Genomic DNA, 27,664 nt, shown 5'->3' on the forward strand with positions numbered 1-27,664 from the left:
CCAACTTGATGGTGTTAGAGTTGATTACAACGTTTAGCACTGTGGCCAAACACACCACAAAGCTGACACTTACCCTGGTAACCTCGAGAAGGCCTGCTGTCACCGCGGGAGGACTGGTATTGAGATTGATTGTTGTGCCATGGTTGGTTGTTACGTGGAGTTTGTTTGTGAGAGTTGTTGCGTGGGCGTGAGGTGGCAACGTTGGCGGAAGCAGGAACAGGGGATGGAGCAGAGGACGCAGTCAGGAGGAGTTTGCCTTCTCTTGTGATTAGTTTCTCATGGACCTCAGTAAGAGAAGGAGGAGTCTCACGACCTTCGATCTGTTCGATAACAGATTTGTAATCTTCAGACAAATCCGTGAGAATAAACTCGAGCTGTTCTTCATGTTCCAACGGTTTCCCTAGAAGTGCAAGCTGATCGAAACGAGTAACAAGCCCTTGCATATATTCATCCACAGTTTTGGTACCTTTTGAGTATTGTTTGAGTTGAAGACGAAGCTGTTAAATGTGTCCCCAACTCGGATTTGCATAAGTTGCAGCGAGCTTCTTCCACATCTCAGCAGCAGTGGTGGTTTTGGAGACAATAGATTGAATAGAAGGAGACAGAGTACCAAGAAGACCACTGTATATCAGTTTATCTTGGCGACGCCAGATCGCAAAGGCTGGATTCGGGCGAGACGCACCATCAGTGGTGAGAGTAGAAGGGGGAGCAGGTTTGGTGCCATCCACATGACCAGCAAGATCATGACCATCAAGGAGAGAGTGGACCTGGAGACTCCATGTGAGAAAGTTAAGAGAGGTTAGCTTCGTAACATTCACCATGTTGATGTTGAGGAGGGGTTGAGTGGTGTCGACAACGTCAAGGGAAGCCATGAATGGTGATGCGGCTGAGATAAGAGAGCAATAAGAAAGAAGGAAAACGAAGAAGAAAGAAGAGGCAGCCGAAAAAAAAAAATTTAGGGTATCGATATAAGCTCTAATACCATGTAAGATATGTGTATTGATATGTTAATAACATTGTACATCGAGATATATATATACATGTGAGACAGAGGAGACACTAGGTTAAGCTAGTTATAGACATTTCCTAAAACATGATCAATCAAATATTGTGACGTTAATGAGAATCGTGTCATATCTCTAACAGTTTACACTCTGGATAAACCCTAATCGAACCCTACACAACAAGAGGAGGAAGAAGAAGAAGAAGAAGACAATAGGACGTTGTTGGTTCCTATTAAGTTTCCTTATGTCACAAAATCCGCCATAGTTGTTGGTTCTGAAATCTATTTTATCGGAAATCCAATCGGAGGTCCGCGGTGCGGGTGCTCAATTGTTGCAATCACACTTGGCGTGATGCTCCCAGCATGAATGTTGCCAGGAACAATGCCAAGACATGTTTCCACGATGGGAAAATATATGTAACTGGAGGGCGCCCAGGGGTGGAACCATTTGCTGAGGCGTTTAACATAAAAACTCAGACTTGGGAAGGTCTCCCTGAACCGGTTCCAGGTATTGAGTTAGGTAACAAGTCCTTTCCTTACATATTCGAAGATTTAGAAGAAAGGTTGTTGTCTGGTTACCGCATAAGGGAACGTAAGTGGGATCTCCGTGAAATCTCTTTTTCCTACGTTTCGCAAGTCAGAATGTGTGATGATGGAGAATATACGGTATCACTATGGATATCGTAATGGTTTCTATGGGTGTTGGTGGTATGACGTAAAGTATGGTGACTGGAAAGAGGTGGAAGGGTTAAGGTCACTAGGAGATAAGTACAAGGGGAATGGTGGCTCGAGTTATTCTCAGACTAAACTAGTTAGCTGTGGTGGTAAACTCTTGATTATTTGGCTAGGGTGTAGTAGGAAGATTTGGGGCGCGCAAATCGCGGTGGAAATGCGTGATGGAAATGAGGTTTGGGGAAAAGCTGAGTGGGTTGATGTTGTGTATACCAACCCTGGATCATGGGTGCAGCTCTTGCATTGTCTACCCGGGTCGGTTTGATTAACTTGTCTCATAGTATCCAAGGTATGGATATATCGTTTTGAATTCTACATCGATTTGCAAGTTCTATTTAAAATCATAATGGACCCATGTTTGGTTAATGGATAGATTTTGACTTAAGAAAACAGAAAGTTTGATTTACATTGTTAAATAAAAATGTTCATGCTTCTTATCCTTTAATCAGTTGGAGGAAAGAGAAGGAAGGAATCAGAGGCATGAAGGAGAGTAACAAGAGAGATTATTTATCTAATTAGGTCAGTCATGTTTGTGAACGTGAAACTTCAATTTGTCAAACTAGCTACTACGACAGATTAGTATTTTATTTATCTTTGGAAAATATTTATTTAATAAATCTCTCTTGCTGATTAACAAATATGGTTCCATATTTTATGCTACCATATTGCTGGTGAATTGTGATGGAGTCTTTCTTTTCTAAAAGCTAGGAATCTCATGGAAAACCAAAAATCTTGTCAGTTCACAAACCAAAAATCTTGTCAGTTCACAAACCAAACATCAGTTACTGTTAGCCTCATGATCTGACAGAGATTCTTCTCATGAAGAAAATTTTACCAAAGATTAACAATACTTGAGTTGAATTTTGTTTTTCAGAAAGTTAGAACCAACTTCATCAATAAATCATGAGTAGTATTTGTCTTTAACAAATAAACCTGAGTTCTATGTTTTGAGAACAGCTTTCAGTTAAAAGATGTTAGAATTTGCAATCTCAACGGTTGATAACATTTTTTTGTTCTAACATAAATGTTCTTCGGCTCCTAGTTTTTTTTTGGGTCGATAGAAAAACACCACTGGGTTTAGCGCTTCCGTGATCGAAAACAAAAGTATAGAACAAATTGGTGAAAAAAGTAATTGGTGTTGTAGATAATAATGCAAATATAGATGATTATTATATATATATATATATGTGTGTATGTATATATTTATGTTTATGCAATTGTGTAATTGCACAAAGAAACTAGATAAGAAACGTGATGGTGAGGGAGAGGGTGAGGAACACTAACACATCTCTTTACTTCTCTTATATTGTCTATATCTCACATTCATCACATATTTATAGTACAAAACAAGTGATGAGTCAATTAATTAAAAGAGAGAAACATGACAAGTGTTAAAACATGTGTCATGTTTAGTGATGAATAATCACTTCTTTATAACACTCCCCCTTGAATATTCATCACTAGAGAATTACGTACTGCCTCGTTAAAAACCTTATCATGGAAAAACCCATTGGGATAAAAACCATGACAAGGGAAAAAGAGTACAGTGACGTAATCTCCCCCTAGAAAAGATATGAGTGGTCTTTTCTTCAAAGATCTCGTAGATGATGCATCCCGATGCTATGAATATGCTTTCTGAATATGGTAGCCGGAAGTGATTTTGTGAATAGATCTGCTGCATTGTCACTTGAGCGGATGTGTTGAATATCAACTTCCTTCTTTTGCTCGAGTTCTTGAGTGTAGGAGAAAAATCTTGGAGGTATATGCTTTATCCTGTCGCTCTTGATGTAACCTTCTTTGATTTGAGCGACACAAGCAGCATTGTCTTCGAATAATGTTGTTGGCTCTTTCTTGGTGACTATTCCACTTGATTCTTGTATGTGGTTAGTCACTGATCTGAGCCATACACATTCCCTCGATGCTTCATGAAGAGCAATTATTTCTGCATGATTTGAGGAAGTGGCGACCAAAGTCTGTTTCTATGAGCGCCATGAGATTGCAGTTCCTCCAATTGTGAAAACATATCCAGTTTGGGATCGGGATTTATGTGGATCTGATAAATATCCTGCATCTGCAAAACCAACTAGACCAAACGCAGAGTTTCTACGATACAACAATCCCAAGTCAATCGTACCTTGAAGATAGCGGAATATGTGCTTAATTCCATTCCAGTGCCTGCGGGTAGGAGCTGAGTTGTATCTTGCAAGTAAATTAGTTGCAAATGCAATGTCTGGTCGGGTACAATTTGCAAGATACATAAGTCCACCGATAGCACTCATATAAGGTACTTCGGGACCAAGTATTTCTTCATTCTCTTCACAAGGTCTGAATGGATCTGTATCAACATTCAGAGACCTACCGACCATTGGAGTACTCAAAGGAGTCGCTTTATCCATATAAAAGCGCTTTAAAATCTTTTTCGTATAATTTGACTGATGCACAAATACTCCATCTTGGAGATGTTCTATTTGAAGACCGAGACAAAATTTTGTCTTTCCAAGATCTTTCATTTCGAACTCTTCTTTCATATGAGTTCTAGCATCATCAATCTCCTTTTGAGTTCCAATTATATTGAGATCATCAACATATACAGCAATGATCACAAATCCCGATGAGGATTTCTTTATAAAGACGCAAAGGCATATTTCATTATTTACATACCCTTTCTTCAATAAGTAATCGCTTAAGCGATTATACCACATGCGTCCGGATTGTTTTAATCCGTAAAGTGATCGCTGTAATTTTACCGCATATATCTCATTAGGATTTTCCTTTAAAGTCTCAGGAACCTTAAATTCTTCTGGAATTTTCATGTGTATTTCATTATCCAATGATCCATATAAATATGCTGTCACTACATCCATAAGGTACATTTCTAAATTATTAGAAGCTGTTAGACTCATTAAGTACCTTAATGTAATTGCATCCATGACCGGAGAATATGTTTCCTCATAATCAATTCCCGGCCTTTGAGAAAAACCTTGTGCAACGAGTCGGGCTTTATATCGTGTTATCTCATCTTTCTCATTTCTTTTTCTCACGAAAACCCACTTGCACCCAACAGGTTTTATATCATTAGATGCAGTGACAATATGTCTTTTATTAAGGGAGAACAATTCAGTTTGCATTGCACTTTTCCATTTCTCCCAGTCAGGCCTTTGTTGGCACTCTGACACAGACCTTGGATCAGGATCATCATTTTCATAATCAATCTCTTTAGATACAGAAAAAGAAAATATTCCATTATCATCATCGATTTCATCTCTAGCCCATAATTTTCCATCTTGGGCATAGTTAATAGATATCTCATAATTTTCTGTATCGTCTTCCTGATGACTTTTTTCTTCACTTGGTTCCTCTTGAACCTTTTCATTTTCGTCTCCTATTTTCTTTTTCTTTCGGAGATTTTTATCTTTAGAACCTATTGGCCTCCCCCGTTTCAATTGAACTTTAGGCTCATTAACCTTTTTCCCATCGATTTCCTCTCTAGGAATTTCAACTCTTGATGGTGCATTTGCAGCGGGAATATGTGATTTTGTCACCCTTTTTGTATCTGTGAATGCATCTGGTAATTGATTTGCCAAATTTTGTAAATGTACAATTTTCTGAACTTCCAGCTCACGTTGATTCGTAGGGGGATCAAGATGTACCAAAGATGGTGTATTCCATGTAATCTCTTTTGGTACCTGTTTAATTCCTCCCCCTAACGCTGGAAATTCATCTTCATTAAAATGGCAATCAGCAAAACGTGCTGTAAACATATCACCAGTTTGTGGTTCAAGATAATTTATGATACTCGGTGATGCATAACCGACATATATTTCCAATCTCCTTTGTGGCCCTATTTTTGTTCTTTGCGGTGGGGCTATAGGAACATAAACTGCACATCCAAAAACACGGAGATGAGAAATGTTTGGTTGTTGACCAGATGTTAATTATAAAGGGGAATATGTATTGTATGTACTTGGTCGTATTTGGACTAACGCTGCAGCATGCAATATAGCATGACCCCATATAGAAATTGGGAGTTTTGTTCTCAATATCAACGGTCTAGCAATGAGTTGTAACCGTTTAATCAAAGATTCAGCCATGCCATTTTGTGTAGGAACATGAGGGACCGGATGTTCAACATCAATTCCCATTGACATACAATATTCATTAAAAGCTTGTGAAGTGAATTCACCAGCGTTATCAAGCCTTACTTTCTTTATGGCATAATCAGGGAATTGTGCTTTTAACCTGATTATTTGGGAAATGAATTTTGCGAAAGCCGTATTTCGTGTTGTCAAAAGACACACATATGACCATCTACAAGATGCGTCAATCATTACCATAAAATAACGAAATGGCCCGCATGAAGGGTGGATAGGTCCACATATATCACCATGTATTCTCTCTAAGAATATTGGCAATTCATTCCCGACTTTGGTTGGCGATGGCCTAATTATGAGTTTTCCTTGAGAACATGCATCACATGAAAACTCACCAGAACAATAAATTTTCTGGTTTTTTAACGGGTGGCCATTAGAATTTTGCACAATTTTTCGCATCATGATTGAACCAGGATGTCCAAGTCTCTCATGCCAAATCTTAAACGTATTAGTAAACTTTGAGTTTACTGTACATACGATGCAAATACATGTATTTTTGTGCAATATAATCCAGAGGATAACATTGGTAACTCTTCCAATATATGTTTTTCCTCGGATTTGATGCAAAGATATTTAATGCCATTCTTATTCATAGTCTTTATATGATATCCATTTCTTCGGATATCTCTGAAACTTATCAAGTTTCGTTGAGACTTAGGGGAATATAATGCATCTTTTATTTCAAATTTTGTTCCCCTTGGCATTGAAAAATTGGCTTCACCAAAGCCCATTATAATCTTTGCATTTCCAGATATAGTGCTCACGCCTTTAGCGGAGTCATTCATTTTGAGAGAGGAGAAATATTTTTTATCTCTAAATATTGAGTGCGTAGTAGCACTATCTGCTAGACACATTTCTTCGTCCTCAATCTCAAAAGTTGACATTTTCTGGAGATAAAACATTCATAAAATATGCATTAATATATAACAAAGTCTTAGGAGATTTAAAATATATTACAAAAGGACTTTAAACACCAAAAGTTTTACAAGCATATTTTACATAAAGATTTTAATCGCATGATTTTCCACTCTCTTGATTGACGAGAAAATCTGTGATATCCAGATGAGTTTCATCATTGAGACCATGGTAGGAAGGTCCAGCTTCATTTGAGATGAGATTGGTCTCAACGTCTCTTTCTTTTTCCTTTTGAGACGCTTGATATAGATCGGCCAAATGCTTTGGTATACGACAAGTTTGGTACCAATGACCTTTCATGTCGCATTTGTAACAAATACTCTCATCTTTTTTCTTTATAATGCGGCTGGCATCATTTACATGAAGATCGTTGTTGGCTTTGCCAGCGTTGAAGCTATTAGAATAGTGACCTCTTCCTCTACCTCGGCCACGACCTCCTCCACGCCCACGACCACGGCCACGGCCTCGACCGCGTCCGCGTCCTCGTCCTTGCCAATTATAACTGGATGAAGGAACATTCACTTCTGGAAGTGGAGCTGATCCAGTTGGGCGAGTTTCATGATTCAGCATCACGAGTTGATTATTTTGTTCAGCAACAAGAAGAGCGTGCATTAACTCAGAAAATCGAGTGTATCCTTTGGTCCGGTATTGTTCTTGCAGGATTATATTTCCAGGATGAAAAGTTGAGAGCGTTTTTTCGATCATATCATAATCGCTCACTTCTTCGCCACACAAAGCCATCCTGGAGGTAATTCCGAACATAGCGGAATTAAATTCACCAACACTTTTGTAATCCAAGAACCGGAGATTTAACCACTCATGTCTAGCCTTTGGTAAGATCACATATTTCTGGTGATCAAACCTATCCTTGAGTGATTGCCAAAGATCTACAGGATCTTCTTTCGTGATGTACTCGTTTTTCAGATTATCGTGGAGGTGGTGGCGTAAAAACACCATGGCCTTGGCCTTATCCTCATCTGACGTCGTTTTTGACGGATCGATGGTGCTTAAAAGCCCATCCGATCTCAGATGCATTCGTGCATCCGATGCCCATGTCATATAATTTTTCCAGATACATCAAGGGCAAGGATTTCGAGTCTGGCGAGATTTGACATAATTATCTACATGAATAACAAGTCCATTATTAATTTATTCATGAGATTTTGAGGAGGCATAGCCTTCCATAATATAATATAAATCTTAACATATGATCGAGAAGGCAGAGCCTATCTTTCTGATCAAGAATGTAGATTTATATAATCAAGGAGGCAGAGCCTACCATTATGATCAAGGAGAAGACATAGTCTTTTTACTCCGTAAATATCTCATATATATATTCTTGAATTTAAAGGAATTTAAAGAAATTTTAAATAAACAAAATCGACATAAATTAGATGTTACCTCAAAAGAGTGATATTGTATAGAAACGGTTGGATCGGTTGGAGCAGAGAGACGATCGTGCTGATAACATGTTGTAGATAATAACGCAAATATAGATGATTATTATTATATATATATATATATGTGTGTATGTATATATTTATGTTTATGCAATTGTGTAATTGCACAAAGAAACTAGATAAGAAACTTGATGGTGAGGGAGAGGGTGAGGAACACTAACACATCTCTTTACTTCTCTTATATTGTCTATATCTCACATTCATCACATATTTATAGTACAAAACAAGTGATGAGTCAATTAATCAAAAGAGAGAAACATGACAAGTGTTAAAACATGTGTCATGTTTAGTGATGAATAATCACTTCTTTATAACAATTGGGTCATTTAAATAAATTAATTATAACTAGGGGGCTTGGTTTGCTATTAATAAACCAAAATATATATAATCTTTATATTAGATATAATAATATGAATGTATCCTTGAGAAATGAGAAGGAAGCAAAGGCAAAAAGGAGTGCAAAAAGAGCGAACGAGATTTTAGTTAGGTAAGGTCTAAAAGTGACGCAAGTGAACATGAAACTTCATTTTGTCAAATTAGTTATGGCAAATTAGTCTTTGACTTATGGATATATTTATGATTTATCTAATCCATTGTTACAGTATTTGCAAATCTAATTCGTCGTTTTAATTTGTGTTACTAAACGCTCTGGTGATTGAGTCTTTCTTTACCAACAAGTAAGAAGTAGGTGTCATGGTAAACCAAAATTCCACGAACCAAACATCGATTAACTCTTCATATCATGATCGACACATCTGTATACTTCAGTCACTTCTGACCTCAGTTAGAACCATTCTCATCAATATAAAGCATGTGTAGTGTCTTTAACATTGTAAGGTAATGTTGAGTACTTCTTTGTTTTGAGAAAAATAAAAGCTTAAAGAAGTTACAATATGCAATCTCCACGGTTGAAAGTAACAATGTCTGTTCGAACATAATCTTCCGACATTGTCTTTTACCACAACAATCACATTGAAACTTCAAAACTCATGTGAAAAATTAGCAAAACGTTAACTTCTCCTCAAAACATTTGGGTTCTTTTATTTAACTAATTTAAAATTTAGTGGCTATTTTTGTTATTCATAAATACAAAAAGGTCCAAAACCAAAAAAAAGCTCTTAATTAATAATTAATACGAAACTTAAACTTGTTTATCACATTTCACCCCGCTATGAACGCCCGAGTAGAACCACCGGAGGAGAAGAAGAAGAAGAAGAAGAGAAAAACAAAGGATTCGTCACCACCTCCGCCGTCGTCATCATCTGCGTCGTTTTCTTTACTCCCAGACGAAATCGCCGAGAATTACCTAGCTCGGATCTCGAGATCGTACTACCCAACACTCTCGATCGTTTCCACAACCTTCCGCTCAATTCTCTCTTCCACCGAGCTCTACGAAGCCAGAGCTCACCTTGAAAGCACCGAACAGTGTCTCTATGTCTGTCTATCTGATCGCAGTTATCAATTTCCCCAATGGTTCACACTCTGGATTAACCCTAATCGAACCTTACCCAACAAGAGGAGGAAGAAGAAGAAGAGACAGTTGTTGGTTCCGATAACCTCTTCTAATTTCAATTCTCAATCAGTCTCCGTCGCAGTTGGTTCAGAAATTTATGTAATCGGTGGACCAGTCGATAGAGCACCGTCTTCCGCCGTGAGGGTTCTCGATTGTCGCAGTCACACTTGGCGTGATGCTCCTAGTATGATCGTAGCTCGGAACTATGCATCAGCTTGTGTCTACGATGAGAAGATATATGTAATGGGAGGGTGTGAAAGATTAGAGGACGAATCATGGGGTGAGGTGTTCGACACAAAGACTCAGACTTGGGAACTTCTCCCTGATCCGGGTACTGAGGTACGTAAAGGTTACGCTCATACACGGAGAATCTCAGAGTGCAAAGGAAAGATCCAATTGGAGAATGGAATGAATGTGTATGCTTACGACACAAAGTCAGGTAAATGGGAATACTGTGATGATATCAAGAGTGAGATGTTTCCGGGTTCAACATGTGTGATAGATGATGTTTCTTATCGCTATTGGCGTTACGTGTTCTTGTGGTTTGACATAGAAAAGGGTGTTTGGAAAGAGGTGAAAGGGTTAGAGTTACTAGGAGTTAAGCACCAGAGGAATGGTGGCGCTACTTATAATACGACTAAACTAGTTAGCTGTGGAGGGAAACTCTTACTTATTTGGGAAGGGTTTTTGAGGTATTGTTCCAATTATAAGAAGAAGATTTGGTGCGCCGAGATTGTGCTGGAAAAGCGTGGTGGAGGTGAGGTTTGGGGAATGGCTGAGTGGGTTGATGTTGTGCATACGGTTCCTTCATCATGTAAGCTCTGGGATACTCTAGTCGTCTCGGTCTGATTGACTTTTTATTCAAGGTATGAATGATCTACCATTTTGAATTCAACATCAATATGCAGGCTCTAATAAAAAGCATAGGGTTATGTGTTCATCTTCTTCCTCTGCATGCACATATACATGGGTCCATTTTGGTTAAGTCAAGTTGTTTTGATCATCGGTTTATACGATTGGCCAAAGATGGAGATTAGAAAGTACATTTTCCCTAATCATATGTATTCTTGACCAGTTGGGGAAAGGAGATAGAAGCAGAGGCAAAAGGAGAGCAATAAGAGTAGATGAGATTAATTAGTTAAGGTTATTAAAGTCATGTTTGTGAACATGAAACTTCATTTTGTCAAACTAGGTACAGTAAATTAGTATTTGTTGTTGGATATATTATCTATCTAATCCATTGGTGATATACAAATCTGATTCCATTACTTTGTATTACCATCTATGCTTTATAAATTGTGATTGAGTCATTCGTTTCTAAAAAGTAGGGATGTCATGGAAAACCAACAAATCCGTAGGGATATGATATTTTTGATTAACCCTTTTGGGATCATCTTTGACTTTCACGATCCGAACATCGATTACTCTTCGCCTCATGATCGACACAGATTCTTCTCATGAAGAACTAACCATCTTTAAAACTATGTTCCTTGGGTTCTGTCTTCATTTAGTTAGAACCATCTATCACATTGTAAGTGATGTTGATGTGTTTATTATCACATTGTAATTGATGTTGAGTTCTTTGTTTTGAGGAGAAAAAGAAAAAGAAAAAAAGCATTCTTGTTATAAATAACTAGGAAAGCGACCCGTGCGGTGCGGGGAGGTGAAATCCTAAATTGAAATTTAACATTTGTAATTCATCCTAAATTCTGTTTTTTCTCAATCAATTGATCATTTTCACTTCTTGCTATTGCTTTCTGTTGATTAAAAAGCCAAAGATTCATTTCAATGTTATTATATTTTATGTTGTCACACACAAAAGTGAGTCTTTTTTAGAGCTTGATTTACTATGAACACTATTTTTAACCATATATAAAATTTCACTTATGTTTGTCTCCGACCATATGGTGCTATATATTGGTATCCTTTCTTAATTCGCTATTAGAAATTGTCTTTGTTGTTGATCATTATCAATCGAAATACATACGAGGCTGCTTCTCTCTTGGTTTATTTACTGTATCGAGAAAATACTAAATGCCACTTGTCGAAGGAAGGTCGAAGATTGGGATCGGAGTAGATGGCTAGATTGAGTTTAGTTTCCCCTTCACTTTGATATGCGATTTCTATTTCCATAGATTACTGATTCACAAATCTCCGATGTTGTAAGCAAGTGGAGTTTGTATACAAATGATTTACTATGAACATTACTTTCTAAGAGATGCATCCAAGCTGATAGCCAATAAAAAGTGTGTGAAGGGGGGACTTAATAGATGTTATATGTTGCATATAAGACTAAATAACAGCAGGGTCACTTCCACTCCTTCACTGAAATTGTATCAATTTCATGTATTTGTGTACAACGGTTGTAGGAATGTTTCTGTATTTTGTAAACACTTTTTGATATCAATATAATTGATTTGTGAAAAAAAAAAAAATCAAATGTTGTTATATCTCATATGTGTTGTAAGAGTTTGATTCTATATTTTAATATAGAAAGTATTACATATATATATATATATATATTTAACATTGTTTTCCATTTTTATTTTATTTATATAAGAATAAAATATTTCTTTTATATTTCTTGTCTTTCGAATCTTTTCATATTTATTTTTTTAATTTCCATAGTTAAATTTAAATTCACATATGTTGGTTTTAACAAAAAAAATTAAGTTTATTTGAGAATTGATGTTCTTATTCCTTTTAAACGATCAATGTGTAAAAATGAGTCTAGCCACATAAATAATTCACTTTAATAGATATATATAACTATTATAATAGAATTATTAAATCAAAATTTTTAACTCTCTCTTACCTCCAAATTTTTTTTGAGAATTTGTATACTCATCAATCATCATTATATTTAGTTCTTGTGATTTAAAAAATAATTATATAAAGATCATTATAATGTTTCTTTAATTAAAAATTTTGTAAAAATCTTGATATTCCATTTCCAAAATTTTACTACAAAGAGGAAATCATTAGAACTTAACCTACCAATATAGCTTAAATTAAGGTGGATATAAAAGAGATTAAAAATTAAATTAATATTGGGGCATTCTCAAAAATACCCCTTTTTCCATACGCCTTTTTAAAAATACCCTTTCATGTTGACCATTTTTAAAACTACCCCTCTTTATATACAAAATGACCAAATTACCCTTTTTGAGTGACAGCAAGAATGTACAGTCATCAAAATTGAAAATATTTTCCCGCCAAAAAAATTTCCCGCCAAAATTTTTTTTCCCGCCAAAATCGAAAAATTTTCCCGAAAAAATATTTTTTCCCGCCAAAAAAAAAATTCCCGCCAAATCGAAAATTTTTCCCGCCAAAAATATTGAAATTTATACCTTTTAAAAACATTGTAAACGCTTTTAAAAAACTTTTAAAAGCGTTTACAAGGTTTTTAAAAAGTTTTTAAACACATTGTAAACGCTTTTAAAAACCTTGTAAATGCTTTTAAAAAGCTTGTAAATGCTTTTAAAAGGTTTTTAAACACCTTGTAAACGCTTTTAAAAACCTTTTAAAAGCATTTACAAGGTGTTTAAAAACCTTTTAAAATCCTTTTAAAAATCTTATAAAAACTTTTACAAGGTTTTTAAAAACATTGTAAAAGCGTTTACAAGGTGTTTAAAAACCTTTTAAAAATCTTTTTAAAAACTATTTGAGAACCTTTTAAAAATCTTGTAAAAGCGTTTACAAGTTGTTTAGAAAACCTTTTAAAACTCTTTAAAATATCTTGTAAAAGCCTTTACAAGGTGTTTATAAGGCTTTTATAAGGTAGAAACCTTATAAAACCTTTTTAAAACCTTGTAAATTTTTTTTGGCGGGAAAATTTTTTTTGTCGAAATTTTTTATCAAATTTTTTTGACAAAAAAAATTTTGGCGGGAAAATTTTTTCGAAAATTTTTTGGCGGGAAAATATGTCGAAAATTTTTTGGCGGAAATATTTTGTTTTTCTTTTTATTGAATAAAATAATTTTCATCTAAGGGTAAAATGGTCATTAAAAATTAAAAGAGGGCAAAAATAAAAATGGCCAGAAAAGAGGGTATTTTTGAAAAGGGGTATATCAAAAGGGATATTTTTAACAAATTCTCATTAATATTTGGGATTTTTAATTGCATTTCATATGATTTTATAAGAAATATATTTAATTGATACTTCAAAAGTAATTTTGCAATTTAATTATTAAATGTTTTAGGTAAATTTTGAATATCATAGTAAATTATTATGATTTGAACAAATAAAATGTATTATTGACATTTAGGAAATTTGTTTGTTATATATGTACTTTTAACGAGAATTTCAAAAATACATCTTTTTCAATACCACTTTCAGAAATACCATTTTAAAAAAATTTATTAAAAAAATTTTCTCAGAAAATTCTCATGGTTTTATGAGTATTACATAAACTAAGATAAATTAACGTAAGTAATACAAACAACCTGCGTATATGTGCGGGATATTACCTAGTAACATATGAAGAAACATATGTTCATGAAGTTTCCTCTGCATTAGAGAAAAGAAAGGGGGGGAAGCTACCTCCAAGAAAGAAGGTTAGAACTGAAACTGATGCACTTAACTCAAACAAGGCTGTTGATGAACTGAATACAGTGCAAGATTTTGGTCAGCAGATTTTTGGCATGATGCAAAGAAGATGGGAAAAGGAAAATGAAGAAAAAGAAGTTGAGGACAAAGCTAATAACGTGTGAGATGCTATCAAAGAAATTCATATAAAGAAAAAGAAGCTGAGGACAAAGCAAATGAGTTGTTTAATCATCGACACTCTAGCTTACAAAACGTAATAGAGAGGATTTTTGGCATCTTCAAGTCAAGGTTTCTCATCTTCAAATATGCACCACCCTTTCCATATAAGACGCAAGTAGAGTTAGTAATTGCTTGTGTTGTTTTACATAATTATCTTCATAGAGAATGTCGTTCAGACTTGTTTGAAGATGTGAATAATGATGAGAATCATGAAGAATCATATTTGTAGGGGGTCAATAAACATATTTGTAACTAGTTTATGAGGATCATTATGCATACTAGATGAATACCCGCACTACGTGCGAGTTTGTTTATATCTACATATATACACTTATTGCAATACCTTTTTTGTTTCTTATATCTTCATATTTAAAAACTAAAAAATATATATTACCAAACAAAAATAAGATTTTTTTGTGAGGAGGCAAAGAATACTAAATTTTGTTTAAACCTAAATCTTATTCTAAAGTGATTTTTGTAGATAAAAACTATTAGCATATTTTTTTAGGAAGTAAAATAATCATACCATTTGCACATTTGATTGGTAGATAAAAACATTTAAACATCTTACAATTCTTGTCTAAAACTTAGGTATTCAAATATATTTGTATTTAAGCTTCTCAATTAAATAGCATGAGACTCTCAAATTCTCTTTTATCAAAAATATTTTCATACAGCTTAGTTAACTCTTCAATGATTATAATGAAGATAGACAACTTCCCTTCCTGGTAGCTATTCAAATTCTTGAATATAACTCTAGAATGTAATTTAATTTCTTTCTTTTCTTTTCTCTCTGAATTTTCCTCAACCAACATTATATCATTGATTTAACTTTCTTTCATTCGATAGTGAACAAAACTCTGATCTTTTTTATATATAAAATAATTACTTCTCTAAGGACACACTTTCATCAATTTTTATACAATAGTAACCAAATTCCCAGTCACTGCTACAATCTTTCAAATTGTTGAGAAAATTCTAGCGCCTAAACCGTATGTTCATATCTTCATGGTTTACCCTAAGAGGACGAAGCAAATCTTTGGTTTTACTCTCGATACATTTTGTTTCTTTTGGTGATGCATCTACTTATTTAAAGTATATATCAACATGTTCTAAGCCTTTATAGATTTTTTATACAAATATTAAAATTGTTTGTGATATGAAAAAGAATAAAAGACATGGAAGATGTTTCAAATTCTTCTTTAATTTTAAATATGTTTGCTTTTAATTTGGATTGACAGGTGTCATTCTCTCCACTACTGACGTGTCACTCATATGGAGAGAGTTGAGCAACTTTCATAATATAGATTTTCATGATTTTTTTCAGATTTTTCTTCTAAAAGTACAAGTAATTTTTTTTTTTGTAAATCCATAGGGGTCAATTGACCCCCATGCTAACACACTGCCTCCGCCTCTGCTGGAGAGCAACTATAGAGGGAAACATATGGACAGACGCTATGAATATGGGATCATGATGCAGTACTAGTGTGCTTTATATTAGATTGTTTTCATTCTTACCGTTGCTTTTTTTTTAATATCAATACTGAGACGCTGAAATTTCCAGCAATTATCAGAGCTCTACTTCATTTGATTTTTTCTGTCGCTGCAACAGTGACAGCTCTTTATTTTTCCGAGATGCATATCATCTTGGGCTTTTTATTTGTGTTGCAGTCGCTCTACCTGCGATTGCAAAAAGAATATGGTCAATATCTATTTTTCTTCTTAAACTAATCAAAGTATGAAAGAAGCTTAGGTAATTTAATCAACGACATTCCAAGTTGCTTTTTTTTTTTCTTTTTAAATATACCTATGAAACGACCGACCTTTTTTTTTTTAATAAATAATAATAATAAATATAATATAATAAATAGAACTACAACTAGTGGTCCCATATCCACTAGCCACCTAACCACAATCACAATCATCAGCGGAAATAACAACACCAACATAATATCCAATAATACTCCAATAAAAACCAATAACCATAATCATCAACAATAATCAATCCAAACAACAAGAAACAAGGATCCAGCAACCTAGCAATGTTTCTAATGACCCAACTCTAGCAACCTAGCAATGCCAGACAACATCCAATCGAGTCCCTAGAACATCCTCCTCTTCATTGCCTTGATTCCACGATCACACTTTGCCTTTACCTGCACCACAAACACAAATTGAGATGCATGAGTATTTGATAAACACTCAGTGAGGCAATCCTCCCATCTACTGGGCTATACACACAAGCAACAATGATTCCAAAGTTCCAAGACAAGCAACAAACAAACACACAAACCAGGAAATCAAACATCGACCAACTGGAAGGGAGGTGTCGACCGACACCAGCCTAGTGTCGATCGACACTGGCTCAGTGGTGTCGACCGACACTACCCCACAGTGTCGATCGATGCCCAATTTTCTGGTGTCGACCGACACCAAGTGGTATCGATCGACACTCCCTCTGCAACTGCGATCCGCACGAAAACGAGAGTCGAATCTCACTTCCGAAACTCCTCCAAATCGCCCAATACTCACGACCCAAGCCCTAAACCTCCGTAGGAACCTGTTTCAACCAATCCCAAGCAAGAAAAACACACAAACAAGCAAGAACAAGCAAGAACAAAGGAATCAAAGGCTTAGATAAGCCATGGTCATGCACTCACCTCTTGGAAGGAAGATTTAGACCAACAGAAACGAACCCAACTCTCCTAGCAACCTTCCAACACGTTCCTAGCCTTGGATCTTCAATCCCACAGCAAGATCTCACCAAAAACGCCTTGAAATCTCACAAACTCTCTCTAGAACCTCAAGAACAATTTTCTCTCTTTGTTTCTCTGAAAAACGGCGACACAACAACTAAACACGACCCTAGGTCGTTTTCTCCCTTTTAAGACCCGGTTCAATGGTTTTCCCTAACCAAACCGGTCCAAATCGGCGATTGAAACAAACCCGACGAACCCAGAATAAGTGGTGTCGATCGATGCTACAAGGGTATCGATCGACACCCCTACCCAAAACGCATATTTTGGTTCGCGGATGTTACAATTCTCCCCCACCAATCTAGATTCGTCCTCGAATCTCAAACAACCATCAGTCAAGGACTCCCGTGCAACCGTCTCCACGGCCCGCACTCCTCCGACTGATCTACAGAAGGTCACCTCTAGGCGATAGACTCATGCTCCAGGCGTCATTTGCTCTTGACTTTTTGGACTTTCCTTTACTCATAGGCCTAGACCTTGAGTTTCATCGGCTCATCATCAGACCTAAGTCTGCATGCCAATGTTGGCTCCTCATCAGGCCTAAGCCCGCATGCCATAATATATAAGGAAAAGCCCAAACTCGTCTCTCGGGTTGCCACCCTACAGCGCGCCCCCGGATCGTCATCCAAAGTCGATATACCGACCATACCCCCGAGCCACAAAGTCTCTGAATATAGCAGTACTAGGAGAACCTAAGTCCCCCAAGAGTCGCGAGCAAACGATTCTGAACACGTCTGAGTCCTATCCCTACCCAGGTTTCCTTCCCATGGCTCGCGTAGAAACATCTCAATGTCCTACCAACCACATATCCCCTCACCGGGATACCTCATGACCACACAAGGATCATACACACGCCACAAGGGCCGCCACAAAGGCCAACAAAATGTCCTAACGAGGACCGCCACCAAGGCCAAAACAAATGTCCTAAAGAGGACCGCCACCAAGGCCACTCGTCCCGAAGGACCGTCACAAAGACCATCTGTCCCGAAGGACCGTCACAAAGACCATCTGTCCCGAAGGACCGTCACAAAGACACTCTGGCTAAACAGCCCGCCACAAAGGCCAACAATTGGCTAAAAGCCCGCCACAAAGGCCACACAATTGGCTAAAAGCCCGCCACTAAGGCCACACACACTGTCTAAAAAGACCGCCACACACATGCACCCTGACTCGAAAGTCCGCCACAAAGGCCACAAAGCCCCTCCGAGGCTTCCCACCGCTAAAATGGACAATTTCTAACTCCCGTAAAACTTTCCATATTTAGCACTTTCCACTTTTGGAAACTTCCCACTTTTGGAAACTCCTTTTCAGGAAACTTAACTTCGCAACCCCGCCTCGCGAAAACTTTGTACCCCAACACCACCTCATCTTGTTACTGAGTCGCACAACCAACCACCCCAAGCGACCGAGTAACAAGAGAGATGGGCTGGAATACTCCATTCCCGCTCCAGCCACGGATTACAGATGGGACCAGGCTAAACAAGCTCAAGTCGCGGCTTGCTTCTCATACCACTTCTTGAACCTTGCCTTCATCCTTGCCTCAGGCTCCCAAGTCTGCTCCTCAACACCATCACAGTCCCACAGGACTCTCATCAAAGGAATCTTCTTCTTCCGAAGTTCCTTGATCCTCCTCTCGAGAACCCTCACTGGTCTCGCCTCCAAAGTCATGTTAGGCTGAAGATCCTCAGGAATCTTAGCCAACACCTCCTCTCCCTCACGGAGACACTTCCGCAACATAGACACATGGAAAACCTTATGGAATGCACGCATCACCTCAGGTAACTCCAATCTATATGCCACTGGTCCAACCCGCTCAATCACTCTGAATGGACCCATATTCCTCGGACTCAACTTAGTCTCTGACAATGACCTGTTCGGACCCCGCAACATGGCCATCTTGAGGTACACTCTGTCTCCTACCTGAAACTCAAGATCTCTCCTCCTCTTGTCAGCATAACTCCTCTGCCTATCCTGAGCCTCCTTCATGTTCAGCTTGAGAACTCGAATCTTCTCTGAGGTCTCCTGAACAAAACTAGCACCAAACATGCTCCTCTCCCCCACCTGAGTCCAGCATAATGGTGTACGACATGGTCTCCCATACAAAGCCTCATAAGGAGCCATCTTAATACTCCCCTGATAACTGTTGTTGTAAGCAAACTCTACCAGGTTCAGGTGATCTGCCCAATGGCCACCCCAATCCAACACACACATCCTCAGCAAATCCTCCAGCGTCTGGATCGTCCTCTCAGACTGTCCATCTGTCTGGGGATGATAAGCTGCACTCATATGCACCTTAGTGCCCATCTCTGCCTGAAATGCCTTCCAGAACACCGAAGTGAACTTAGAATCCCTATCAGACACAATGCTCGCTGGCACCCCATGCAACCTGACAATCTCCCTCACATACTTCTTAGCCAAGACCGCTGCTCCATCAGTCTTCTTAATGGCCAGAAAATGTGCTGACTTAGTCAACCGGTCCACAATGACCCAAATAGCATCAAAGGTCCGTGACTCTGGCAAACCCACCACAAAATCCATGGTGATAATATCCCACTTCCACTCAGGAATGGGTAAACTCTTCAGTAACCCGCCAGGAACCTGATGCTCAGCCTTCACTAGCTGACACACATCACACCTCGAAACCCAACTAGCCACATCCTTCTTCATCCCGACCCAATGATAGTACCTCTTGAGGTCACGGTACATCTTAGTCGCTCCTCGATGAATGGATAACTTGCTCGCATGAGCCTCTCTCAGAATCTCCTGTCTCAACTCCTCATCCTTGGGCACACACACACGACCGTGCACCAAGATAGTACCATTATCTGAGACCTGATACTCTGAATCCACATCCTTAGAGGCATTCACCAGCCCCAAATCCTTCTCTTGAGCCAACCGCACTCTACTCAGAAGATCTGCTCTATCTACTGCTTCCAAACCCAACGGTTCCTGTGAAACAGCACACAAGCTCAAAGCACTGATCTCCCCTACCAGTGACTCCATCTCCTGCTCCTGAGCCGAAGCTACCCTCTTCCGACTCAGAGCATCTGCAACCGTGTTAGCCTTACCAGGATGATAGGCTATCTCCAAATCATAATCCGCCACAAGCTCCATCCACCGCCTCTGCCTCAAATTCAACTCAGGCTGAGTGAATATATACTTCAGGCTCTTATGATCTGTGAACACCTGCACCTTTGCACCACAAAGATAAGATCTCCAAATCTTCAGGGCAAAAACTACAGCACCCATCTCCAAATCATGAGTAGGATAGTTGCCTTCATGCACCCGCAACTGCCGCGAAGCATAGGCAATCACCTTCCCATGCTGCATCAGAACACAACCCAACCCAACTCTAGATGCATCTGTATAAACCACATAGGGTTCTCCCTGCTCAGGCAAAGCCAACACTGGCGCAGTAGTCAACATCTCCTTCAGGCTTGCAAAGCCTTCCTCACACTCTTCTGACCAGACAAAAGGAACATCCTTCCCTGTCAACTTAGTCATAGGACGTGCTCTGCTTGCAAACCCCTGCACAAATCTCCTGTAATAACCTGCCAACCCAAGAAAACTTCTGATCTCTGTGGCATTCTGCGGTCTAGGCCAATCTCTGATAGCCTGAATCTTCTCTGGATCTACGGAAACCCCCTCTGCAGAAACAATGTGACCCAGAAAGCCCATCTCATGCTGTCAGAAACTACACTTGCTCAACTTGGCAAACAACTTCTGCTCCCGCAGCTTCTCCATAACCGCCCTAAAATGCACTGCATGCTCTTCAGGACTCTTAGAATAAACCAGGATATCGTCGATGAAAATGATGACAGATACATCCAGAAACTCCTGAAACACACTGTTCATCAATCTCATAAACGCTGCTGGCGCGTTAGTCAATCCGAAAGGCATCACCACAAACTCATAGTGCCCATATCTCGTCCTGAAAGCAGTCTTCCTCACATCTGCCTCATCTATCGGTATCTGATGATAACCCGACGCTAGATCTACCTTGGAGAACCAAGTAGCACCCCTCAACTGATCCAACAACTCATCGATCCTAGGAAGAGGATACTTGTTCTTCACAGTGACCCGGTTCAAACCCCGATAATCAATACACAACCTGAAACTCCCATCCTTCTTCTTCACAAACAATACCGGCGCTCCCCACGGTGATACACTAGGACGGATGAATCCCTTACTCAGCAAATCCTCTAGCTGCTTCTTCAGCTCTGCCATCTCAACTCATCACGTAGAGCTCTCATAAACCTCCTAACCTGAGCCTCCTCAGGCTCCATAGCTCGACCCCCATAACACAGGAGTCGACTGAACTCCAAGTCCAGCTCCCGCACTGACCGTGTCCCCTGAGACAACTGAAGGAACTGCACCTCCAACCGATCCAATGCCTCTCTCGGAAAATACTTGCGGTTGAACTCCAAAACGAAGTCAGCCCAAGTCATCTCCCGCTGCACTCTCCTAGCAGCCACAGATCTCCACCACAACTCAGCATCTCCAGTCAAAAAGTAGACCCCTATGTCCACCCAGAACTCCTCAGGACATCTCAAGGTATGGAAGTTGCGTTCCACCCTCGTCCTCCACGCATCCGCAGCAGTAGGATCCACACCTCCCGGAAACTGCTCGGTACGTAACTTACCCATCTCTGACAACATGCTGAGATAACGAGCATGAACTTCCACATCCGCAGCCACTGGCTGCCGCTCCTCCGCCACCACTGGTGGCACTACCTGAGCCTGAGCCGGCACCACAGGTGGTAACCGCTCCAACAACTGTGCTAGCATAGCCACAACGTCAGTACCAAGGACTCCACCCGCTGGGACTCCCACACCCGGGACCCTAGCATCACCGGCCACTGGAGCATCAACACCGCCCCCTCCTGCCACACTCACGGAATCCCCTGGAACATCCTGTGACTCGCCAACACCCTCAGCTGTCACGCTCTGGTCTTCGGTCTCACTAACCACTGGGGCTCTGCCCCTACCACGACCACGTCCGCGACCACGTCCGCGTCCACGACCTCGACCAGTCACAGCATCCTCTCTAACCATCTGCACTACCATGAACAGAAGGCTAAGCAAACAATTTCTAATATAACACAGAAACATAAACTCACCGTGGAATCACACACTCGGCTCAAAGAGGATGTTCTAGGACTCCATGCCACACACAATTGACTAACTCACATAATCAATCAAGACATGCAATCCCAAACATCTACAACAGAAACCTAGTGAACCCAAACCTAGAACCGTAAGGGCTCTGATACCAAAATGAAACGACCGACCTTTTTTTTTTTTAATAAATAATAATAATAAATATAATATAATAAATAGAACTACAACTAGTGGTCCCATACCCACTAGCCACCTAACCACAATCACAATCATCAGCGAAAATAACAACACCAACATAATATCCAATAATACTCCAATAAAAACCAATAACCATAATCATCAACAATAATCAATCCAAACAACAAGAAACAAGGATCCAGCAACCTAGCAATGTTTCTAATGACCCAACTCTAGCAACCTAGCAATGCCAGACAACATCCAATCGAGTCCCTAGAACATCCTCCTCTTCATTGCCTTGATTCCACGATCACACTTTGCCTTTACCTGCACCACAAACACAAATTGAGATGCATGAGTATTTGATAAACACTCAGTGAGGCAATCCTCCCATCTACTGGGCTATACACACAAGCAACAATGATTCCAAAGTTCCAAGACAAGCAACAAACAAACACACAAACCAGGAAATCAAACATCGACCAACTGGAAGGGAGGTGTCGACCGACACCAGCCTAGTGTCGATCGACACTGGCTCAGTGGTGTCGACCGACACTACCCCACAGTGTCGATCGATGCCCAATTTTCTGGTGTCGACCGACACCAAGTGGTATCGATCGACACTCCCTCTGCAACTGCGATCCGCACGAAAACGAGAGTCGAATCTCACTTCCGAAACTCCTCCAAATCGCCCAATACTCACGACCCAAGCCCTAAACCTCCGTAGGAACCTGTTTCAACCAATCCCAAGCAAGAAAAACACACAAACAAACAAGAACAAGCAAGAACAAAGGAATCAAAGGCTTAGATAAGCCATGGTCATGCACTCACCTCTTGGAAGGAAGATTTAGACCAACAGAAACGAACCCAACTCTCCAAGCAACCTTCCAACACGTTCCTAGCCTTGGATCTTCAATCCCACAGCAAGATCTCACCAAAAACGCCTTGAAATCTCACAAACTCTCTCTAGAACCTCAAGAACAATTTTCTCTCTTTGTTTCTCTGAAAAACGGCGACACAACAACTAAACACGACCCTAGGTCGTTTTCTCCCTTTTAAGACCCGGTTCAATGGTTTTCCCTAACCAAACCGGTCCAAATCGGCGATTGAAACAAACCCGACGAACCCAGAATAAGTGGTGTCGATCGATGCTACAAGGGTATCGATCGACACCCCTACCCAAAACGCATATTTTGGTTCGCGGATGTTACAACCTAAAATTCAATAATCAAATCTCAAAACTCAAATCTCACCAAATCCTAAAATCCCACATTTAATAACCAAATCTCCTAAAAATTACACTCAAATCTCTCAAAATTCAAAAATATTAAAATCCGAGTTAATCTCCTAAAATATCAAGTTAAATACACCTCCTAATAGTTGAATGAGTTATTTGAACATCCAAAATCAAAGTCATCCTTTACTCTTTTAAAAGTTAAAATTAAAAATATAGCAAATACTATTATTTAAAGATAAAATCACATAAACACATTATTGAATTGGGGTATATGTCCATAAAAATGTAATTATTGAATTTCTATCACAAGTATATTATTTTTGTTTGTTAGTAGACAAATAAATTTTAGCACAGCGATTCTCATAGTATTTTACAAAAGTAAATATTATTTTTAAACATTTTTTGTTTTTGGAAAACGTAAAAGAGTATTACATCAACAAATTTAACAAATCACCTCTTAAACAATACAAAAAATATAGGAATGTATTTTAGTTACATAAATAGTAGATTATACAGTTATATTATCCACGTCATGAATATAATTCATGAAAATTTCTTAAGTTCAAATTATCTTCACCTTAATTCATGTAAACAAATAATATATTTTTTTCAATTCTAACCGAAAATATTATTGCAAAAGATATTTGTTGCACATGTACAAATAACATAGTTGTATAACATTCAAATTAAGCTTGATTTTACGGTAAAAATGTATAAAGCAAAGAACGTTGAGTAATGTGAACCAAAAGAAATAATCAAAATGCATTTTTTTTTACGTATGCATAATTCGATTAAAAGTCTTTTCGTCTTGCTGAACACAAAAAAATTATTAAATTATAGTATAATTTTGTTTTAATACATGAACTTTCAAATTTAAACCAAAAAATCATAAATTTTTTGGAAGGCTATTTAATACATCATTTTTTACTGACTAACTATTTAAAACATTAAATATTTTTGATAATGCCGAAAACAACATGTCGTTAAATAACAAAAATAACAGTTGTTAGTTGCTTAGTAATCTTAATTTAATTATATGTGTATTTTAGCTTGGTCAATGATATTTGATGTCTTAAATGGTTAGTCAACAAAACTTGATCACAAAGTTCATGAATTTTGGACTAAATTTGAAAGTTAATCACAAAATTTATGGTTTGTTTGACTAAATTTGAAAGTTAATCCACAAAGTTCAAGGTTTTTTTTGACTAAATTTGAAAGTAAATATATTAAATGATATGTTTCCCAAAATGAAAAGGTGCGACAGGCTGTTTTTTCTCCTTCGTTACATGTAAATGTGACATTTCACGTTTTTCTCAATCTCTCCCTCCACCATTCACGTTTTCTCTCAGTTCTTTCCCAGAGAGATAGAAACATAGCCCACCGGGGATTCTGAGTCACGTCCTCAATCACAGTTACTGTGAAAACAAAACATATATAAAAAATTCGAATTATTCATTTTCTTGGGAATAAAGAGTAGGATTATTTTAGTGGTGGGGTTTTCGAGGCAAGAGAGAGAGAGAGAGAGAGATACAAAAGGATGAGTTTTAAGGATTTAGAGGCAGAAAGAAAAACATCATTTGCTTCTTTAATGAGCTTCAAAAGTGGTGTTGGTGGTGGTCGACAGGATAAGATTCAAGATGTTGCTGCAGGTGTCTTTAAGATCAATTCAGTTGTTTCTATGTTCCATCATCTTGTCAACACTCTTGGTACTTCTAAAGACACCCCTGAGCTTCGTGACAAGCTGTAAGTACTAAGTAGTTGTCAAAGTTTTCTCCTTTTTCTGGGTTTATAAGGTTCTTGGAATGTAAATGGTTCGATTTGCTTGGTTTGTGATTTGTGTGTGTGTGTGTTTTTTTAGGCGCAAGACGATATTACATATCGAACAACTTGTGAAAGATACGTCGACTAAACTTAAAGAAGTTAGTGAAACTGATCAGCAGAGAGGTGTTGATGTTAGTGTTTTTGATTTAAGGAATGATTCTTTGTTCTTCTCTTCATTTAATAGAATAGGGAATTTGATGGTTTTGTTTAATAAATATGTATTGGTGGTGGGTCTAGCAAAGGAAGAAGATTCTGGAAGTTGCAAAAGACTTTCAAGCTGTATTGAATGAGTTTGAAAAGGCTCAGCGTCTAGCTGCTGAAAAAGAAATTGTGTATGCTCCTCTTGTCCGCAAGCCATCTCTTTTCGCAAGGTCTGATAATGCTCATTCAAGAGTTTGAAAATGTTTTAACGTTTATTTTGTGGTTTTGGTGTATTGATTACTTGGCCTTGGTAAGATTAGGTATACAGCCAGTGAGGCAGATGTGAATGCAGAGAAGGATCTGGAGCAGCAGGCTCTTCTTTTGGAATCAAAAAGGTAAGTTTCGTACAGACAAAAGTCCCCATCTTTGTTCGGATTCCTGACGCACTACTAAATTGGTTTCTTGTTCCTCTTGTTGCAGAAAAGAACTTGCACTTTTGGACAATGAGATTGCGTTTAATGAGGCTTTTATTGAGAAAAGAGAGCAAAAGATACAAGAAATGCAGCAGAAAATTGGCGAGGTGCATGATTTCTTCAAAGACATGGGAGTGTTGGTACACAAAGAAGAAGCCGTGATTGGTAAAACTGATTCTAAATCCTGTCATACCAAAACGCATACTTATGTCTTCGTATCCTCGTTCTAACACTTTCTTTTCATAGATGTGAATGCTGAGAAGGATCCGAAGCAGCAGGCTCTTCTTTTGGAATCAAAAAGGTAAGTTTTGTACAGACAAAAGTCTCCATCTTTGTTCGGATTCATGATGCATCTACTAATTGGTTTGTTGTTGCTCTTGTTACAGAAAAGAACTTGCACTTTTGGACAATGAGATTGCGTATAATGACGCTTTTATTGAGAAAAGAGAGCAAACAATACAAGAAATGCAGCAGGAAATTGACGAGGTGCACGAAATCTTCAAAGACATGGCAGTGTTGGTACACGATGAAGAAGCCGTGATTGGTAAAACTGATTCTAAATCCTGTCATCCCAAAACACTTACTTATGTCCTCGTTCTAACACTTTCTTTTCATAGATGAGATTAATACTCGCATCCATAACTTTCATGCTGCAACTGCACAAGGAAAATCCTAGCTCGCTAGAGCCTTTATGACTCAACGATCATATTCTTCACTGGTATAATATTCAAACTTTTCTTACATATCATGAATGGGTTTTTGGAGAATCAGATCAACCTATAAACTTCTTATTTCCATTATTTCTTTCATGCAGGCTTGCTTGCTCTTGGTAATTTTTGGTATCCTGCTCATGATTGTCATTAGAGCATGGCCATTGCACATCCTCAAATGAGTGTCTCTATCTTTTAATAATATGAAAAATAATACTAATCTCTTCACATCCTTGTTTTTAATTTTGTCTTCCCATTAGTCATCTTTGAGTGTCTAAAATTTTTTTAATTAAAAATGTGTTTAAAGTATATTTTATAATGTTATAAATTATGTTGGTTATATAATGTAGGCCAAACACATGTTTTCCATAGTTAGATGATGAACATGGTTGATTAAGAAAGCTGAGGCAATATAAATCTATATAATAATAACAATCTGAAAAAATGCCAACAACAGTTGCGATTTTTTGTCGTACCTTTTCGTTATATATATATATATATATATATTTATTTTATTTTGATAGAAAATTCAACAATTGCGTCTTTCTAAAAATTTGCATCTGTTAAATGTAGAGTTGTGTCTCTTACAAACAGTTGTGTCTATTCAAATGTTCACATCTATAGAAAATTTGCATCTGTTAAATGTAGAGTTGTATCTCTTACAAACAATTATGTTTATTCAAATGT

At 38.0% G+C, this 27,664-nt stretch overlaps 3 protein-coding genes and 1 pseudogene across 6 annotated transcripts; 3 read left to right on the forward strand and 1 right to left on the reverse strand.

Annotated features, from left to right (window-relative positions):
• Positions 1 to 1,366: 1,366 nt before the first annotated feature.
• Positions 1,367 to 2,000, forward strand: LOC104733471 (F-box/kelch-repeat protein At4g19865 pseudogene; annotated as a pseudogene).
• A 4,894-nt stretch (positions 2,001 to 6,894) lies between these two features.
• On the reverse strand, positions 6,895 to 7,860 carry LOC147930446 (uncharacterized). Its single transcript, XM_087476872.1, has one exon. The coding sequence runs from the start codon at positions 7,858 to 7,860 to the stop codon at positions 6,895 to 6,897; it is 966 nt and encodes a 321-aa protein (XP_087332998.1).
• Positions 7,861 to 9,410: 1,550 nt separating this feature from the next.
• LOC104731565 (F-box/kelch-repeat protein At4g19870) lies at positions 9,411 to 11,084 on the forward strand. Of its 4 annotated transcripts, none has more exons than XM_087477611.1 (3): positions 9,414 to 10,213; positions 10,328 to 10,640; positions 10,850 to 11,084. In XM_087477611.1, exons 1-2 carry the CDS (start codon positions 9,433 to 9,435, stop codon positions 10,621 to 10,623), a joined length of 1,077 nt encoding a protein of 358 aa, XP_087333737.1. In that variant the 5' UTR covers positions 9,414 to 9,432; the 3' UTR covers positions 10,624 to 10,640; positions 10,850 to 11,084. The 4 variants fall into 4 exon arrangements, with proteins under 4 accessions (XP_010449288.1, XP_087333737.1, XP_019089495.1 ...); XM_019233950.2 differs by having other exon boundaries at positions 10,328 to 10,588; positions 10,683 to 11,084; XM_010450986.3 differs by having other exon boundaries at positions 9,411 to 10,640.
• Positions 11,085 to 25,113: 14,029 nt separating this feature from the next.
• LOC104731566 (syntaxin-23-like) lies at positions 25,114 to 27,319 on the forward strand. The gene is made up of 9 exons (XM_019233792.2): positions 25,114 to 25,575; positions 25,691 to 25,784; positions 25,891 to 26,024; positions 26,115 to 26,189; positions 26,275 to 26,432; positions 26,514 to 26,568; positions 26,654 to 26,811; positions 26,885 to 26,985; positions 27,082 to 27,319. The coding sequence occupies exons 1-8, from the start codon at positions 25,370 to 25,372 to the stop codon at positions 26,941 to 26,943; spliced, it is 939 nt and encodes a 312-aa protein (XP_019089337.1). The 5' UTR covers positions 25,114 to 25,369; the 3' UTR covers positions 26,944 to 26,985; positions 27,082 to 27,319.
• Positions 27,320 to 27,664: the final 345 nt, after the last annotated feature.

The sequence above is a fragment of the Camelina sativa genome, chromosome 12, assembly GCF_030686135.1.
Source record: "Camelina sativa cultivar CO46 ecotype springtype chromosome 12, ASM3068613v1".
Taxonomy (NCBI): domain Eukaryota; kingdom Viridiplantae; phylum Streptophyta; class Magnoliopsida; order Brassicales; family Brassicaceae; genus Camelina; species Camelina sativa.

Bases quoted from the DNA above. Each gene is read 5' to 3' on its own strand.
- LOC147930446 (XM_087476872.1), bottom strand. From the start codon at position 7,860: ATGACATGGGCATCGGATGCACGAATGCATCTGAGATCGGATGGGCTT.
- LOC104731565 (XM_019233949.2), top strand. From the start codon at position 9,433: ATGAACGCCCGAGTAGAACCACCGGAGGAGAAGAAGAAGAAGAAGAAG. The intron at 10,589-10,682 runs GTAAGCTCTGGG...ATCAATATGCAG, and splicing joins GCATACGGTTCCTTCATCAT to GCTCTAATAAAAAGCATAGG.
- LOC104731566 (XM_019233792.2), top strand. From the start codon at position 25,370: ATGAGTTTTAAGGATTTAGAGGCAGAAAGAAAAACATCATTTGCTTCT. The intron at 25,785-25,890 runs GTTAGTGTTTTT...TGGTGGGTCTAG, and splicing joins ATCAGCAGAGAGGTGTTGAT to CAAAGGAAGAAGATTCTGGA. The intron at 26,025-26,114 runs GTCTGATAATGC...TGGTAAGATTAG, and splicing joins AAGCCATCTCTTTTCGCAAG to GTATACAGCCAGTGAGGCAG.